At 39.3% G+C, this 1263-nt stretch overlaps 1 protein-coding gene across 1 annotated transcript; it reads right to left on the reverse strand.

Moving 5' to 3' along the window:
• Positions 1 to 332: 332 nt before the first annotated feature.
• LOC107043380 lies at positions 333 to 879 on the reverse strand. Its single transcript, XM_015264869.1, has 2 exons — positions 865 to 879; positions 333 to 797 (listed from the first exon to the last, which is right to left on the reverse strand). The coding sequence occupies exons 1-2, from the start codon at positions 877 to 879 to the stop codon at positions 333 to 335; spliced, it is 480 nt and encodes a 159-aa protein (XP_015120355.1).
• Between the last annotated feature and the right edge of the window lie 384 nt (positions 880 to 1263).

Consider the following 1263-nt stretch of genomic DNA (forward strand, 5'->3'; position numbering starts at 1 on the left):
GCATCTGTGGCGGTATTTTGAAATTTAATCAGTGATACATCCTACAATTGAGTGATTTTGTTACTAATTTTCAGTAATTGAATCCCTAAAGCTTAGAGTAATTCTAGTTAGTGTCAAAATGCCCTTAAAATTAGGAATGGCTTGCTGAAAATAAAGAATCATTTCCTAAAAACAAAAACTTTTTTGTCTGTGTTGCTAGGAACAACACTTATTACATCTCTGTTCTGCAATGACTGGGCTGACACCTACGGCTCCAGACCTGTTCAGTACATTGAAATCAGCCTCCTCACTGGATTCAGTTCCGTTCCATGACTGATCTGATCATCAACATTCTATCTGTAGTGTTGTGGCATCACTGGGACCTGCACTGGTTGAGGTGGAATTTGATTGAGATTGTTCACCAGTTCACCGGGAGCCAAATCTTTATCAGTAAAATAATCCTTATTGAATGGCCAAATACCAGTCTTTTTTAATTCATTTTTCGCTGAAGAGCTTACTGCAGCTACTTCAAAATCCTGGTCCAATAACTGTGGAAGTTCGCAGTGTGTTACCACTTCACCAATGTGATCATCCGTCCACTCTTTCACAACATTACCATATGCAATTAACAATGGTCTCATACAAGCGGCAGCCAACTGTTGCATTCGATTAGTAGTATGAGGCGACAGGGTAATGATAATCACACCATGCTCATTACTATCATCAATGACTGGGACATTCGAAGTGTGAATAGGAGCATTATCACAAGTTAATACTACAGGATTTTCCACAAATGCCCCAGAAAATTCGATAAATTTCTGAAATCAATAAAAAAAGGTCACGTACTATTCAACCTTTTTTACTGAATCTCAATAAACTGCTTACTGAAAATCCAAACATCAGGCTATATTCGTGTCTCCGACTGGATTCAGGGAACACAAACACAGGTCCTTTGGCAGAAATGCACAGTTCAAGAGTCACTAATTGTCTTCTTTCAGCTGCTGCCAGTATTCCTATTTGTTTTTTACTGTGGTTTTACTGTGGTGATACCACATTCGTCAACATTGAAAATTCGGCCAGCAGACAGATTATATTTTCCAAAATTGCTTCCTCTAATTTAGTGTAAAAAGGGATTACTACCTTGGTGAATGCTCGTGTTCGAACCTGAGAAGTAGGATAAGGTTTATAAGAGATAGTTGAGGATTTAGATGCAAAAATCCTCGGCGCCAGGCTGGGCCAGCTCTACCATGTGTAAATTTGTGGGAGATCTTGTTCCGGGCTGTC

Source organism: Diachasma alloeum, unplaced genomic scaffold (assembly GCF_001412515.2).
Source record: "Diachasma alloeum isolate Michigan unplaced genomic scaffold, Dall2.0 Dall_scaffold_00562, whole genome shotgun sequence".
Taxonomy (NCBI): Eukaryota; Metazoa; Arthropoda; class Insecta; order Hymenoptera; family Braconidae; genus Diachasma; species Diachasma alloeum.